The following is a 14939-nucleotide window of genomic DNA, read 5'->3' as shown; positions in this document are numbered from 1 at the left end:
TAGCGTGCATTAATTGTTTTTCTTTTTTCTTTTTCATTTTCTGTACTTTGAGATGTGTGTAGAGGGTGACGATCCTGGAGGGACTGGTCCTCCTGGAGGAATCCATTTTTTAGAGAGCGTAACAGACTTGCCTGCCAGCGCTGTCTTCTACACCTAAACCAGCCAGTTCATGATGAAGGGGCCACCGGCTCCTTTATTGGTTTTCACACCCTGGTTCACTAGCCTGCTCTCATCCCTCCAGGACCCGGTAATAGAGAACTAGCCTCTGCATCCACACCAGCCAATCCTAAACTTGCATGCCTGCCTTGCCTTATAAACCACAAGCAAAGCTGTTGCCACAGCTCTTCCTGCCCAGTCCCAGGAGCAAGCCCATGCTTCCCCAGTGTAGCTTGTCCCTGCTCTCTGCAGGTGGTGTCAGCTGTCTAGTGACCTTTTAGCCTTATTCTCCTTTAAAGTGGGAACCTACTTTGTTATAAAGTAGACACAGGGATGAGAGCATCTGGCCCCGTGAGAACAGCACTGAAGCCTTGGGCTTTAAGGCAAAGGGCAGACCTGTGCATTAGTAGCTGGAGTGTGGGATGCTCTGTTCTCTGCTTTGTATGACTTACAGTATTATTACATGGACCATGTGTCAGGGGCCTTTACTCTGAGGGATGTTTGTCTCGATGTTATAGGTGTTAGTGACTACAACATGGAAAGATAGTACAATGTACCCCCATCTCCTTTTCATGCAAACAGGGGTAGGCATCAAGGATCACAATTTTTTATCTACTCTCCCTTGGAGATGGAGAAAGGGCAACCATGATTCTTATTTATCCAGCAGACACACTTGCCTTATATAGGCAGACCCCTTAATTAATAAGTGTCTAGATAAACACTTATCAGTTTATAAGTGTTTATAAACCAGTGGGCAGGTTGTTACCATAGTACGCACCTTGTAGAAATATTTTGTTTATAGTTTTTACTCTCTAGAACCTTCAGTGTACACTGCATATATTCCTAGTAGAAACAACAGTAGGTACATTTTATTGAACATTTATTTGCTCTATGCAATTATATTAAATGCTGTGTTTGAAATTACCTCTCCCCCTCCCTCTCCCTCATCCCCGCACCCCCGTGTGTGTGTGTGTGTGTGTGTGTGTGTGTTACTTTTAGATGGTTTTGCCTACCCCTGTTCTCATAAGAAGGAGATGATGGCACACTGTGCTCTTTCATGTAGTAGTCAGGAATACCTGTAACACCTAGACAAGAATCCCTCAGAGTAAAAGCCCCTGACACATTGGTCCAGGAGATGACCTCGTGAAATAAGCACCTCCACAAATCTACATTTTATCGATGTCTCACAACACAACGCGAACAGTGAAGGTTGCTCAGTAGCCAGGCAGGGTGGCCCATGCTGGTAATTCATGCACTCAGGAGACAGAGGCAGACAAATGGCAAAGTGTAGACTAGTCTTGACTACATAGCAAAACCATCTAAAAATAATGAAAGAAAGAGGGAGAGGGGGAGGGGGAGGGGGGATAGGAGAGGGAGAGGGAGAAAGATTGAAATATGCAGATTCTGACTAGTATAGTGGAACCCTAGAGCTCAAACAACCTCGAGAAAATAAACCTAAAACACTGTTTTCATGAAGTTACATGAGGTTAATCCTGGTGCTACAGTCTGTTCAATAATGTAAATTTGTTAAGTGGGTGTGTGCGTGTACACACACACACACTCACACACACTCACGTTTTCTCCAACGCAGATCTAAGATCACTTGACTCATCACACTACCCTAAGTAAAGTGAAGAATGGAACATTTTGCTGTTTTTCTCTACCCCAAGCATAAAGCATGAGTGACTCCAGACAAGCTGAAGAGAGAGCGCCTTGGGCTCTCTGTCCCCTGGACTCTCTTCATTCCCAATCCACCCCGTGTCATCCCCTCAGTTCTCCATGGTCTTAGCGCCACACCTATTCAAGAGACTCTCTGATTCCCAGAGACTTACCCTTAAAACTTGGTGCTCCTAAAGTCACAGAGTGGGAACAGTAAAAATGGTGGCAGAGGACAAGAAGCACTATCCTTTCCACTTAATTTTCCAAGAAAGTATGGAGATACCTGAGCAGAGAGGGGAGAAGTCCAGTATCAATGTAGCTGACGGGAGACTACAGGATTCAAGACACGCAATTCCTCCCAGCTGGAAAAGGCAGCCAAGCACTGGGAGAGTCCCTCCTTGCCAGGGACCAAAGAAATAAATCAAACACACGGGGGCTTCCAAACAGGATGCTCCACACTAAGATGGAAATGCCTGATACATCTCCCCCAATGCACACACTTCTGCTTTAAAATTCTGTAATCAATGAACATGGTCCACGGTGATAAAGCCAAATTCGGGCCATTTCATTTCTCCTTAAAATATGTTTTCAAACCCGTACTAGCTAATCTGGGGCTGAGGGGGGGGGCTTCGAAATTTTAGCCTAATTATTTGGTGAGCTACAGGCCACAACCTTCACCCTACTTATATATATATAAGGATATTTCAGTGGGTCATAAGTATCCTTATGTCATGACAATGTCACTGCAGACCTCATATGAAGCTATCACCATACTTTATAGAATATTTAAAATAGCAAGAAAGGTGGGTATCTAGTGGGGTTCTCACTTGAATGTGAACTCTGCCATGCACAGGCAATCATCAAGGCTTTTCAAATAAAAAAGTTTTGAATGCAAATCTCAGCTCTGCCCTCTATTGTTAACGTGAAAACGCTTAGCTCAATATTTCCGGGCCAGAAAAGACTGGCTTTTGTTTAGAATACTTTTGTTAATTCTCTTAGCACACCATCTGCCAAAATTAGAATTGACTTCTTTATTCTCTATGAACTCCCTCCCGTTCCTACAGGATGGAGCACACAGATGAGGGACCAACTAAGAGAAAGGTCAACTATTAGAAAATAAGAGTGGAGACATCTTTCTGCCCTGCATGTCTTGGGGTCAGCCCATAAAAACCATACAAATGAACATGGGTGGTGTGCCAGTGTGCAGAGAGGTAATGTGTTTTGTTTGTTTGTTTGTTTTGGGCTAGTCTGTTGAATCCTTTCTGGTTCTCACAGTAGCCAAGCTGGGGTTAGGTTGTAAGAGAATACCCACACTTTAGTTAGTGAAGGAGGGCACCAGTCAGAATTTCTTTGGAAAGAAAAAAAGAAACAGCTTTCAGGTACAGGTCACCTAAAAATGAAGTGCAGCTGACCATCTTGTCATGTGCCCAGAAGTTCACACACCCTGTGGACTAAAACACTAAGTGTCTCAATCTGAAGAGAAACTGCCCAGAGCCAGTGATTCACAAACAAACGTGCAAAAGACTCTATAATGTTGACTAGTTTCTAGATCATCACACCAGTTGTGAGTTTATGGAGTGGAGAGTACCCTCTCTCATCCAGAAGGGATTGTTTCGCTTTGGTTCTCTCCAGTCTCTGGCTTTTCAAATTCATTCTGACCCCTTTGTACAATGGCCCCTAAGCACTGTGGGTAGGAGTGTGATACAGAAGTCCTATTTGTAACAGGGCACTCAACAGGCATTTAACCTCTGCATTTTAAGCAGATGTGAGATCCTGCAGTGGCAGCCATCTTCTGCATTGAGATACTTCTCTGATGAAGTCTGAGAACTATAGCAATCTACAGGTATAGAAACACAAATTTAGAGTAGCTTACTCTGATGTCTACTTACAAAACCATAGTAGTAGGCTCACCCTTAGGGCCAATGAGCTCCCCAATCATGAGTTCTTAGCCAGTTTATATAGCACCAGGAATATGTTTCCTCCTGTGACGTGGGCCTTAAATCTAATTGGAAGGAGTTGGTTACACCCATAACAGTTGTACCACTATTGCTTCCATGAACCTGTTCTGCCATGCTGGTCATGAATTGCAGCACCCAGAGTTCATCAATGGGTGAGACTGTTGGTAACGTTCCTCCTCCAGAAGCCTCCATGGCACCATCTGGTACTACAGAAGGCTTTGAGCAGTAAGAAGCTTCCGGATAAGTACCAACATGATTTTTCTACATCCTATGATCAAGGTCCATGGTGGTTTCAGCAACGGGGTTATGACATCAGGTTCAGATAAATAACCATGGGCAAATGGCAATAGCCTGTATTGTTTTGGGGTATCATCAAGACACTGAAGTCCCCCAACAACCTAAGGGGAGATATCCTTCATCTGGTACTGGGCCTTTTCTTTGGCATTTTACGGCTTTTGAGAAGAACATCATCCCTCGTATAGGGAAACTTCCATTAAATTCACAGTCCCCTTCCCCTATCTGAGCTCCTGACAGTTGATAGCTTCTAGGGGAGAATCAGTTTTCCTTAAGGGGGTGGTCCTGACAGATGGTCGCCATACCTATGGGGCAACACAAAGTGGACTTAGTGAATTATTTAAAACAAACAAACAAACAAACAAACAAACAAAAGAGAGGGCCTGAAGTTGGGAGGGGTTGAGAGGATGGATCTGAAAAAGAAATAATTAGGGGGAGGACTGGGAGATGATCAAAATATGCCTATAAAATTATTAAATGATTCTAGACACTTCTTAAAGTTAAAAAAAAAAAGTTAAAAAAAAAGTACCCTTCTATTTTCTCTCTACTGTTCCCAGGGAGAGTCTAGTCAGCCTCCTCTTGCACCACCCTGAGATTCTGCATCCTCAGATTCTAACAACTGCACATTGGAAACACTGTTGCATGGAGTTAGTGTATCTGTACAGACATGTACTTTCTCCTGTCATTATTCTCCAAATGATACGATGTAGCAACTAGAGTACTTCTATTAAGTGTCAAAGTTATCTAGAGGTGATTTAAAGTATGTAGGATCCTATGTAGTCCTGTCATTTAGTTTAACTATCAAATTCTTTTGCCTCCCCCCCCCCCCCCCCCCCCCCGCACCAAGGCAGAGTCTTACTACGTAGCTCAGGCTGATTCAGAACTCAACATCCTCCTGAGAATCAGGATTACAGGCAAGTACCACAGGCCCATCTCATGCCGTTTTCTACAGTCACTTGAGTGTTTTCTGTTTCTGGTGTCTAAGACAGGGTGGGGCTGTGTTAGGATCCCCAAGTAGTTACCAATTCCTCACATCCAGGGATTAGCATGCTTGACTGCTGAGCTATCAAAAGGCTACAACTAGGAAGTTCTGAAGGAAGCTCCTTACCTCCCTCCGTGGTACCCTACTTCTCCTCCATCACCCAGGAAACAAGGGGCTATGAATGACACATGGTACCAAGTTACGTCATTCCCTTTGGACTGAACTGTGCCAGTAACAAAGGATTTATGAGAACTTATTTCAAACTCAAAAATCTGCTTAACATCAATACACCAGCCACCAAAACCATTCTGGAAGAAGACACTAAACGCACTGGCGACACAAACTAGGTGCAGAAATAACCCTCATTCGAAGAGATTATCAAAGTATACAAGGTGCCTCCAAGCATCTGCTTCTCCCCTGGTTTGAGAAGGGCAGGCAGAAGAACAGCTTTTCATCCACTCCTGAAACCTCTTCTCAATGGAAATTGGGGAGAGAGTTCTACCACCCAAAAGTCACAGCTATAAGTCACATACAGAAGGAGCCTTTATGGAAGACCTACTATGACCCTCAACTTGAAGACCTACTACTTACTCCTTACTTTGCACCTCTCTTCATAGGGAAGAAACATCTGAAAATTTTTGTACTTTAAATTTTACTTTTAATTGTGTGTGTGTGTGTGTGTGTGTGTGTAAGCAGGTGCAAAAGCCAGAGAAGTCTCTTAAGCTGGAGTTACAAACTGTTGTGAGCTGTCCCATATGGGTACAGGGGACCAAACTCAGATCCTTTCTCCAAGAGCAGTCGGCATTCTTAACTGTAGAGTCATCTCTACACACTCTCCTCCCACATACACACCTTTTTGTTGTTTTTAAAATTTTATACCTAGAATTTTTTTAAAATGAGAAATAGAAAAGTTTGGGATTCATAAGGAAATACCAAATAACAACCACTGATTCTTCTTTTGTTTATAAACTCTATAGCATCACTATTTCACATATGGCTATAGGCAGCCCATTAAATGTCAAGTCTCTAATACCCGAGGGGAGAGAAAACCTCTCGGAGAGACCCTGTTTTCCCCCAAAGCATTAAAAGATCGATGTCAATGACAAAGAATGGGGTGTTTATTCTGGTACCTGGAACTGTTGTGGTTAGCACCTGCTGTCCCAACATAATGATGAACAGGATTCCTGGGACTTCTCATACTTTCTTGATATGAATCGTGAACAGAATTAGCATCCCAGTCAAGTGTAGAAGAGACAGGAGCTCTGACCATGCTACTACTGCATGCGCCAGGTTCTGCTTTGTGGTTGGCTTTATACTGTTCCAACAGAGAAAGGGCAAGAGTCCTGTCTGAGAGGCCACCCTCCCTTAGAGAGGCAGGGGGCAGGGAGCTAAAGTCCAATGCATGTACTTTAGAACCAGCAGAGTGACGTCTGTGTCTCTTCAAAGATGCACACCTAGCTACTTTCTCTCCATATATTTTGATGCGTGTGCCCTGTGAGGAAAGGCTGGCCTTGCCCATCTGCCTACATTGTATGGGTTGCTATAGAAGTAGAGATCACTTCATAGAGAGCGACTTAAGTTAGGTGACTGGAGCTTAAAGGCAGTGTTTTGGTGTCTGGACACCAAGCCTAAGCCTTGGGCCAAAACCATATGACTCAATGGCTAACCCCTTAGACTGCTATCTGTGGTTTGGACATTCAGTGGGCCTGGCCTATCCTGCATGTTTGCTTTTGTTTAGTGCTCATGACTACAAGTTGTAGATGCTTCAGGACATGAGTTTCTAATTGGATTATAAACACTAGCTTTTATCCCGTGATCATGAGAGAAATCATTTCCTCTTGTCTCCATACTAAAAAAATTAGTCTTATCAAGGATACAGAACTTTCATATTTAGGGAGCAGTGCTTCATCTAGAGCTGAGAGTTATACAGCCAAGACACTATCATTGCTACAACAACAGGGGTTCAGTCATCAGTGTTGTCTCCCTTCCACAACTAGAGAGGTCTAAGCCAATTCTGATGACACCCAAATTCAAAGCTGGTTGTTCATTTAGATTCAATAAACTGTCAGGGAGAGGCTGATAACATGGCTTTTTTTTCCAGGCTGGTAAAAGGGGTCTTACTGTGGTAGAACAAGAAGCCACCCATGGGAATGACTGATAACTGGCTCTGTGCCACCAGGGCATCTGGCCCAAGCAGATATTTAACTCCTGTATCTATCTTGTCTATTAAACAGCATGGAACCATATGAAAACAATTGATTAGTGTCTCTAGGGGCTCAGGGACATTTACATCAATACAAAGTATGTACTGTGTCCTGTACCCTGCTTCTATAACACCTCTTGAGCCCTGCCCTGGTGTATCTGAAAGGCAAGAAGCAGTAGGCACAGACTCAAAGAAATTGTAAGGCAGGACAATGCCTGGGCCTTGACATGTTCAGGGCAGCAGAGATACAGGGTAGCAAGAGCTTATGTGATTCTATCATGAAACCTGAGAAGCATTTCATGGTCTCAATTTCTTAGGGTGGCCTCAGTGATGGATTATGCTGGGTGAATGCTAGATAAAAGAGTATCCGGAATTTAGTGTTAGAGGAGCATTTCTCTTAGGATGTTGGGGTAGCCTCCAGCACAGGTTTATTGAATAGCCTTTGCTTAATGCCCAGTTTGGAGGAAATAAGGGTTTTCCCTTCTACTGCTGACATGTTATACCATCACAGAGACCCAATGTACAGGAAGGGAGCAGCTCCTGTCTGGATGACACTCTTACCACAGAGCTCTGGCATGTGACCAGACAGCAAGTTCCTGGTGAAGAAAGTCCGGTTTGACCTTCCTACTTACATTGACTGGATGATGATAAAGAGGTCACAGTTCTCAAGCATAAACTATCTAAAGCCCTATACTAACTTGGTGTGTGTGTGTGCTTGAGTCTGTGTGTGTGCACATGCACATATGTATATCTGTGTTTCTCTCAGTGTGTATATATATGTCTTGTGTGTGTCTGTGTGTATATGACTGTGTCTGTCTGTCTGTCTCTCTCTCTCTTTCTGTGTGTGTGTGTGTATGAGAGAGAGAGAGAGAGAGAAGAGAAGGGGGGAGCAGGGGGAATGGACACAATATGATCAACAAACCAGGAAGAAAAACTAAAGCCTGTTGCATGACTATGGCCACCTGGCGGATATATGACTGGGGATATCCCCACGACAATGAGCTTCAAGCCTGAAAGGTCTGTGGCTGATGCTTTAGCAGCTTAGAGTCATTTCACCTCAGTTCAGAAGCAGCCCCTTGTCTTTCTAGAATGATGAAAGCATAACTAAATCCCTCAAGCCAACAGGCTGTGTCTTCTCTAGAATATGAAGCACACATCCTGTATGAATATTTATTTGCACTCTTGCATGCTCTGCCAGTCCATTTGGGGAGAAGGTTGTAGCCAGCTCACAGTCTTTGCTTTGATGAAAGAATCAGAGCCCCCTGAAAAATTGGATCATTATAGATTTTCTGCAGGCTTTTCTGATTTAACGGCCCCTTGCTATCCTTTGAAGGAAAGCCCACTTAATTCTACAATGGCAGTTAAGAACTCATTTGGGACAAGAGTTGGACCCTAATACCTTTTCAACAAAGCTCTGCATCAATGCTATTGGGAGAAGGGCACATATTTTTGGTTATATATACCTGAAAATAGACTAAAAACCGAGAATCTATATATTACATTTTTAAATGAGTAAACTGGTGTGGTTTATGAATTATACATCCAGAAAGCTTTAATTTCTCTTTATCAGCAAAGTTAAGTATCATGAGGAAAATACGTTTCTATTTTGCTGCTTGAGATAACTGGCTTCTAATGGTTTAGGCACACACTGTTGAACTTGGCTTTGGGTTATCACAACTACAGAGCCAGCATCTGCAGCAAGAAGCGAGGGCCAGCGGGACTTGGAAACTCACTTGGAACAAGGGCTGATCACAGTCGGTGTAGGTGGGTAAACCAAAGCCACATTCACTCGCTCGCTGCCATTCTTGGGGCAGATGATCTCTGCCACCCCTTCTGGCCTGGGCTGGCTCAGCAACTCCCCTGTAAAGAAGAGAGAGAAATTCATTAGGAAATAGGCCCCAAAGAGTGGGACTAATTTACACGAGAAATACAGTACTTTCAAAGGAGTAAGACATGTAGTGAGGAAGTCTTCAGATGAGATGGAGGACCAAAATGTAGCCAGCATGGCTGGACTATAGAGCTCTAGCTTCAGTTGCTGGGATGCTCAGTGCATCACCACAAAGAGGGTTCCTATGTGGTGATGGTGGTAGTGGAAAGGTGGACCCTCCAGACAAAGGAAGCACTTAGCACGATCCTGCTCACCTGTGCACCTTTCTTTTCAGACTGATTCCTGAGATCAGCCAGGCAGGGCTACCAACCAGGGGCTCTTAATGAAAATTTAGGCATATGGGGCATTTCCGCAGAGCTAGCAGGCTCAAAACAAAGCTCTGTGCAAACAATCCGGCCACGTGGCAGGCTCAAGGTGTTTACATGGTAAACAGCAGGACCACAGCCCAGCATCCTGGAGCAGGAGAATTTCCCAAGTGCTGATTCTAAAGCACACAGGATTATCTCATGACTTAAGTGGGCCTAGGAAATCAGACACTAGCCACACCTGCCCATCCTCTTTCTGCAGTAAGATCATTGACTCCTCAGGAGGAGCAGCGACTTCCAGTCCTTAGCTTCCTCCTCATACATAGGTCCCTCATCTGGGAACCTGTCCTTCTTCCTTCGGTCCTCAGGTCCAGCCACACAGGCTTAGCTACTTAGAGTACTCAGTTGACAGGATCTGGCTCTTGATCGTCCTTGTTTCTGTCTGGCAGCCCTGCTTAGACCTAGGAGTAAATAACTCCAACCAAGGATACAGAAAGCATGCCAAATCGGAGAAAGACCCTACTGAAATCCATCAGTTTGGGTAGTCATTTGAAGCTCTAGACACTCCAGAGTCTATGCTGGCATATAATGAGAGGAAGTCCTTTTGCTTAAAATCCTGCAGTTTGGACCAGCAAGGTGGCTCTTCTGTGTTTTACGTACTTTTAGCAAAAGCCTGATGACCTGAATTCAATCCCTGGAACCTCCTCCACAAGGGTGTCCTCTGTTTTCATATACCCACCATGGCATGTGCAACACACACACACACACATACATATATGCACACAAATGCACATAAACATACATGCACACATGCATACACACATGCACACACACACATTCATGCATATGCACACACATGCACACACACACACGCACACATACACACAAGCATGCACATACATATGCACGCACACACACACACACACACACACACACTTAAAATTCTGTATTTCTGAACACGTCTTCTTCAGCTGAGCTCACAATGATGGGGCATGTGCCAGCACTGAATCAGAATCCTGGAGTGTACCCCACCCACATCAGTGCTTACCATGCCCCACTGAGCAGGCAGCACATCCTCATTTTGCAAATGAAGAATCTGCTGTCTCACTTAGGGTTTCTATTGCTGTGACCATAAACAAGTCAGAGAGAAAAGGTTTTATTACACCTTACAACTCTCGGGTTACACACCATTGCTAAGGAACTTCAGGGCAGGAACTCAAACAGGGAAGGGACCTGGAAGAAGGAGATGACTCAGAGGCCATAGACGAATGTTGCTTACTGGCTTGCTCAGCCTAGTTTTTACAACCCTCAGGATCACCAGGCCAGAGGATCACCCACAGTGCTGGGTCCTACAGTGAGCTAGGCCCTTTACATCAATCACCAATCAATAAAATGTACCACAGGCTTGTCCAGTGACCAATCTGGTGGGGACATTTTTCCCCCCAGTTGAGGTTCTCTCTTCCAGAATGACTATGTCTTGGGTCAAACAGACATAAAACAAGCCAGCTCAGGGAAGTTATGAGATGTACCCAGCAACAAGGGTTAACTAGTGGAAGGCATGGGAGAACCCTTTGCTGCCAGACTTCAGCACCTCCCTAAGGCAGGGACTGCGTCTCTAACCAGGATGCATCTTTCCTGGAGGGGCTGCCTAACTTCACCATTTTAAAAGGAATTTAGGCCCTGACGTATTTATACTTTTAGAGGCACATTCATTCCCCGAGAAGAACATTTTTCTGCATCTTTGCATAATAAGAACTGAATCTAATTTTAGTCCGCTCACCAAGTTACTGCCAATATTAAGCTATTGCAGACGTTAATTTAGCACCATGATCTGGTCTTGTGGATACCTATGTGTCAGAACTGTGTGTCCTCCAATACCTGCTAGGACATGAGCAGCAACAGCAGAAAGAGGCCAGCTACAAATGGAAACATTAAATGGGGTCAAAGGAACATAATGGACCCAAGTAAGAGCAAGCTGGAGCTGGCTGACACCTGGAAGCCATCCAGCCTAGTGTCACTGGTTAAACCACATGTCTGTGTTTTAACAGAGTTGCGAGTCTGGGAAATCCAAGCAGCCTACAGTGACTCACAGTACTACCAGGGCCTTGAGGACAGAGTGCTTTCAGATGGGCCTGGCTCCTCTTTGGTATATTTTCTTTTCTTTTATAAAATTAAGTGATTTATTCACTTTACATTCCAATATTAGGCCGCCTTTCTTCCCAGTCCTCCCTCTCGCAGCTCCTCCTCCCGCTCCCTTCTCCCCTTCTCATCTGAGAAGGAGAGCCTCCACCTGGCCAGGTATAATCCCCTCAGTTGGGCACATCAGTCACTGCAGGACTAGCTGCATCCTCTCTCACTGAGGCCAAGGTGGCCCAGTTAGGGGGAACAGGATCTACGGGCAGGCAGCAAATAAAGGGACAGCCCCTGCTCCAGTTGTTGGAGGACCCGAATGAAGACTAAGTTGCACATCTGCTACATATGTGGGTGGGAGGTGTAATTTTTTTCATTTAAAACCCAAAGCCTGAGCACAAGCCGGGCATCCCTATTTTCCCACTGGAAATTCTCTCCTAGTTGATTGGCATGCCGTGCAGACCTCAGCTTCATCTGCTCCAGGCTGCCTGAGTACCCAGATAAGGACCGCAGGTGCTGAGCCCTACCCCATGCATGGGTCCCTGGCACCAACCACACAGAGCTGCTTGACTGTTGGCAACACTGTAGCCTTTGGTGACCACAAGGCACCGAACTGGAAATAATTCAAATACTTTTAAGCCTTGGTTACCAACTTCTATAAAAACAGCAGCTTTGATAGAGCCAGCTAGATGGTTTTCTTTAGAGCTGGGTGCCCCCTCAGAGGTCAGGAAACTGGGCAGGCAAGATGGCTCGGAGTGTAAAGATGCTTGCCAACCCTGGTGACCTGAGTTCAAACCCAGAGAGGAATGATGCCTGCATCTTCCTCTTACTTCTACACACACACACTCAGAGAGAGAGAGAGAGAGATACATACATACAGACACACACACAGACATAGAGATATGAACACATAAACATATGTACATACACATATGCGTACACATACACAGGCTACACATACATACATAACACACACATATATATGTGTATATATATATACATATATACATACATTCACATATAGACAGTGAGGTGGTACAGACAGACAGACACAAAATAAAAATATAACACAAAGGAAGACTTGCAGGATATATAAAGTTTACCAATGGTCACAAGAGGAAACAGTGGTATCAGAACTAAACCAAGAACCGCCCAATTCAATACTTAAACACCATATCAGAATGCCCTGTGACAGAGATACTGTGATAATTAAATTAGATAACACACAAAAAAATGCTAAACACTTTATCTGACATTTCATACGTTTGCAGCAATAAGATTCTATAGAAACTGGATTTTCCAAATATATAAAGAATTCATCCAAGCACAATGAAAGCATGCAATTCAGGTTAGACCATCAGTTATCACAGGCAAAACTCCGCCTCACCAGAAATATAAAAAAATTCAAGTAAAAAAGTTTGATTCTATTACACGACTGTCATCCATAGCAAAGTAAGCTAAAGTGATAATTCCCAGAGTGGGTGGGCACTATAAATAGTTATATTTACATAGGGCAGTATAGCAACAGATTATGGAAAGCAATTCCATGTAGCCTGGCATAGTTCTGCTTTCCAAAGCCTGCTTATGGGGATGGAGAGATAACTCCGATGTTTGTTTAGAGAGCTTCCTAATCTGCCAAAGGACCAGCGTCTGGCTCCCAGCACCCACCCACCTCAGGCAGCTCTATACACCTGTAACTCCAGCTCCAGGGCACTCGACATACCTCTTTTCATCTTTGTGTACACACACACACACACACACACACACACACACACACTACACGCAGCAGACAGACAAACCTGCCTAAAGGAAGTTGGTCTTTATTTCTGACAAAAATTATAACATTACTCTATTTACAATATGGAGACGGCTGGGAACATCCTCCAGTGTCTTGCTATGGGGCAATGCTGCTCTGGCCCACTACAATGAGAGATGCCTTGTAGAGCCAGAAGGTTACGAGATTGCCATTTCCATGTCTGTCTTGAAGCTTCATTCAATGTGGACTCGGAGTGAATGGGCCCTTAGGGACTGCATGGACTTAACATTTACTCATTTCACATTTGGCTTTAAAGGATGATCTCTCTTCTTCCTCTGAGAAAGTGTGCACAGGTGGTCATCAGGGAGGACACAGATGTCAGGGGCCTCCTGAATGAAGCGTGCTGTCTGCTGAGGCCACTATGCAGCCTCCCGTGGGCCTCAACCCTGTGAAGAATTGCTTCATTACTTGGGCTCAAAATTTGTGCCAGGAGAATGACAGGTGACTCCTAACAACTGTTTTTCCCTCAGTCGAAGAACAGAACACCAAGTCCCGCTAGGACATTTCAAAACATCAACAGCAGATCATTGAAATGAGCCTCTTTCCTCCCCCCTCTCTCATCAGATCTCTCCGCTATTGGGCATATTATGCAGAACACTAAACATTTCTCATAGCAACAACGTAAGCTATTGTGTTGAAAGTCAAAATATTTGTTCAGTACAAACAACTGGATCTAGATTGAAGATGCCAGTTATAAACACCATGCAAAACAACAAAGCTGTCTAGAACTTAAGTAAAATTTACACAGATACCTGGGGAGAAAACAACCGTGTAGACCATAAGGGAAAAGATTTAGTGAGTGAATGAAAGACTCAGTTAAGGTGTAGTCATAAGCGGGCTGAAGAGATGGCTCAGTGGTTAAGAGCACTCACTGCTCTCCAGAGGTCCTGAGTTCAATTCCCAGCAACCACATGGTGGCTCATAACCATCTGTAATGGGATCCGATGCCCTCTTCTGGTGTGTCTGAAGACAGCTACAATGTACTCACATACTAAAATAAATAAATCTTTTTTTTTTAAGTATAGTCATGAGATAGACTTACAGAGTCCTGATAAGTAGAGATAAATATTATCTACCTGCAGGACTTAATAGCTGAGGAGAACACAAGAGAACATTAAAGGCTGAAGAAATATTCGGGGGGAAGAAACATGGCACCGGGGGTGATGCTCCAAGAGGCTGGGGTTCTGGCCTCAAGAGACAGTGTGTGCTCTTGGACTTTGGCTGCTGCATTTAAGTGAATAGAATAGTACATGGTCAGCTAATCAACTAGCAGGCTGGAACTGTCCTCTGGTGCTCACCAAATCTCACATAAGCTGTGTTTGTGGTGTGGGAACAAGTTGAGAATTGTTACCCATTAAAGGCAAAAATACTCCTCACAGGCTCCTAGGTTTGAACATGTGGTCCCCAGCAGGTGGCACTATTTTGACAGGCTGTGGGATGTAGCCTATTTTTGAGAAGTAGGGCAGACTTGGGGCCATTAGGGGCCAGCCTCTGGGGGTTTCAGTCTAGCCCTTTTTGGAGCCAAGTTCCTCTCCCCCTCCCCCTCCC

General features: G+C 44.4%; 1 protein-coding gene across 2 annotated transcripts in view; it reads right to left on the bottom strand.

The window, feature by feature from the left end:
* Positions 1-14939, bottom strand: part of Mfhas1 (malignant fibrous histiocytoma amplified sequence 1) — a 91882-nt gene that overhangs the window by 5858 nt on the left and 71085 nt on the right. Inside the window, exons 2-3 of one of the 2 annotated variants that reach the window (XR_003837374.1) lie at positions 8986-9112; positions 1989-2098 (exon numbers count right to left, since the gene is read on the bottom strand). Coding sequence is in view for 1 of the 2 variants with exons in the window: in XM_021169562.2 (XP_021025221.1) it covers positions 8986-9112 (127 nt within the window). In the remaining variant the exon portion in view is untranslated. The remainder of the gene's footprint in view (positions 1-1988; positions 2099-8985; positions 9113-14939) is intronic. The other variant, XM_021169562.2, reaches the window with a different exon arrangement.

The sequence above is a fragment of the Mus caroli genome, chromosome 8, assembly GCF_900094665.2.
Source record: "Mus caroli chromosome 8, CAROLI_EIJ_v1.1, whole genome shotgun sequence".
NCBI classification, from domain to species: domain Eukaryota; kingdom Metazoa; phylum Chordata; class Mammalia; order Rodentia; family Muridae; genus Mus; species Mus caroli.
This window is presented reverse-complemented; position numbering and strand designations above follow the sequence as displayed.